At 55.1% G+C, this 2,500-nt stretch overlaps 2 protein-coding genes across 4 annotated transcripts in view; both read left to right on the forward strand.

Annotated features, from left to right (window-relative positions):
* LOC311301788 (uncharacterized protein) overlaps positions 1-456 on the forward strand; it is a gene marked incomplete at its 5' end in the record, with an annotated part of 649 nt that extends 193 nt beyond the window's left edge. The window contains one exon of the mRNA XM_084427118.1: positions 61-456. Within this exon, the coding sequence (XP_084283244.1) occupies positions 61-444 (384 nt within the window). The 3' untranslated portion in view covers positions 445-456. The remainder of the gene's footprint in view (positions 1-60) is intronic.
* The window catches only part of zeb2b (zinc finger E-box binding homeobox 2b), a 74,106-nt gene that overhangs the window by 15,587 nt on the left and 56,019 nt on the right, over positions 1-2,500 (forward strand). The gene's annotated exons all lie outside the window — the stretch shown is intronic.

The following is a 2,500-nucleotide window of genomic DNA, read 5'->3' on the forward strand; positions in this document are numbered from 1 at the left end:
TGGAGGAGGTAGAGAAGGAGGGTGGAGGAGGAGAAGAAGGAGGAGGAGGAGGTGTAGAAGGAGGAGGAGGAGAAGGAGGAGGAGAAAAAGGAGAAGGAGGAGGAGGAGGAGAAGAAGGATGAGGAGGAGAAGGAGGAGGAGGTGGAGAAGGAGGAGGAAGAGAAGGAGGAGGAGAAGGAGGAGGAGAAAAAGGAGAAGGAGGAGGAGAAAAAGGAGAAGGAGGAGGAGGAGGAGGAGAAGAAGAAGAAGAAGGATGAGGAGGAGAAGGAGGTGGAGAAGGAGGAGAAGAAGGAGAAGGAGGAGGAGGAAGAGGTGGAGAAGGAGGAGGAAGAGGAGGAGAAGGAGGAGGAGAAAAAGGAGGAGGAGAAAAAGGAGGAGGAGGTGGAGAAGGTGGAGGAGGAGGAGGAGGAAGAGGAGAATAAGGAATTGGAAAAGGAGGAGTAGAAAGAGGAGGAGGAGGAGGAGGAGAAGGAGGAGGAGAAGAAGGAGGAGGAGGTGGAGAAGAAGGAGGAGGAGGGGGAGGAAGAGGAGGAGAAGGAGGAGGAGAAAAAGGAGGAGAAGGTGGAGGAGGAGGAGGAAGAGGAGAATAAGGAATTGGAAAAGGAGGAGTAGAAAGAGGAGGAGAAGGAGGATGAGGAAGAGAAGAAAGAGGAGGAGAAGGAGGAGGAGGAGTAGAAGGAGGGTAAAGAGAAGGAGGAGGAGAAGGAGGATGAGGAGGAGAAGAAGGAGGAGGTGGAGGAGTAGAAGGAAGATGAGGAGGAGGAGTAGAAGGAGGAGAAGGAGAATAAGGAGGGGAAGATGGAGTAGAAAGAAGGAAGAGAAGAAGAAGGATAATGAGGAGGAGGAGAAGGAGAATAAGAAGGAGGATGAGAAGAAAGAGAAGTAGAAAGAAAGAGGAGGAGAAGGAGGAGTAGGAGAAAGAGAAGAAGAAGGAGGAGAATGAGGAGGAGGAGGAGAAAGAAGTAAGGAGGAGAATGAGGTGGAGAAGAATGAGGAGAAGGAGGGGAGAAGGAGAAGGAAGAGAAGGAGAAGAGGGAGAAAATGAGGAGGAGAAGAAGGAGGAGAAAATGAGGAGAAGGAGAAAAAGGAGGAGGAAAGGATGAGAAGGAGAAAAATTAGGAGAAGGAGAAGGAGGAGAAGAATGAGGAGGAGGTGGAGGAGGAGAAAATTAGGAGAGTGAGGAGGAGAAAATGAGGAGGAGGAGGAGAAGAAAGAGAAGGAGGAGAATGATGAGAAAATGAGAAGGAAGAGGAGAAGGAAAAAGGAGAAGGAGGAGAGGGAAAAGGAGGAGGAGAATGAGGAGGAGAAGGAAAAGGAGGAGGAGAAGAAGAAGAAGGAAGAGAAGAAGTGAGCAGGTGGTAATGAGAGAGAAAGAGGGAGGTGTGTAATTACTCGGCCTGAGCTCTTCTAATACTAGTTGGTTTTCCAGCAGGAGTTGGTGATGCTTGAGGTTCTCCTGCTCGTTCTCTGACTGACACACATACCCCTTTTCCACCAGCATGAACTGGGTGCTAGTTCAGAGCCAGAGCTATTGCCAGTTCGGAGTTGGATCGACTGGCAAGCGTTCTAAGAACCGGTTTGCCTTTCCACAGGCTAGAGAGCCACCACAGAGCCAGATCTTTCGGCAGGTGTGTGTGAGGAACCAGCGCTCGGCAGGTGTGTGTGAGGAACCAGGTGTGTGTGAGGAACCAGCGCTCGGCAGGTGTGTGTGAGGAACCCACGCTCGGCAGGTGTGTGTGAGGAACCAGCACTCGGCAGGTGTGTGTGAGGAAGCAGGTGTGTGTGAGGAACCTGCGCTCGGCAGGTGTGTGTGAGGAACCAGCACTCGGCAGGTGTGTGTGAGGAAGCAGGTGTGTGTGAGGAACCCACGCTCGGCAGGTGTGTGTGAGGAACCCACGCTCGGCAGGTGTGTGTGAGGAACCAGCGCTCGGCAGGTGTGTGTGAGGAACCAGCGCTCGGCAGGTGTGTGTGAGGAACCCACGCTCGGCAGGTGTGTGTGAGGAACCCACGCTCGGCAGGTGTGTGTGAGGAACCAGTGCTCGGCAAGTGTGTGTGAGGAACCCGCGCTCGGCAGGTGTGTGTGAGGAACCAGCGCTCGGCAGGTGTGTGTGAGGAACCAGCGCTCGGCAGGTGTGTGTGAGGAACCAGCGCTCGGCAGGTGTGTGTGAGGAACCAGCGCTCGGCATGTGTGTGTGAGGAACCAGCGCTCGGCAGGTGTGTGTGAGGAACCAGCGCTCGGCAGGTGTGTGTGTGAGGAACCCGCGCTCGGCAGGTGTGTGTGTGAGGAACCCGCGCTCGGCAGGTGTGTGTGAGGAACCCGCGCTCGGCAGGTGTGTGTGAGGAACCCGCGCTCGGCAGGTGTGTGTGTGAGGAACCCGCGCTCGGCAGGTGTGTGTGTGAGGAACCCGCGCTCGGCAGGTGTGTGTGAGGAACCCGCGCTCGGCAGGTGTGTGTGAGGAACCCACGCTCGGCAGGTGTGTGTGAGGAACCCGCGCTCGGC

Source organism: Rutilus rutilus, assembly GCF_951802725.1.
Source record: "Rutilus rutilus genome assembly, chromosome: 12".
NCBI lineage: Eukaryota > Metazoa > Chordata > Actinopteri > Cypriniformes > Leuciscidae > Rutilus > Rutilus rutilus.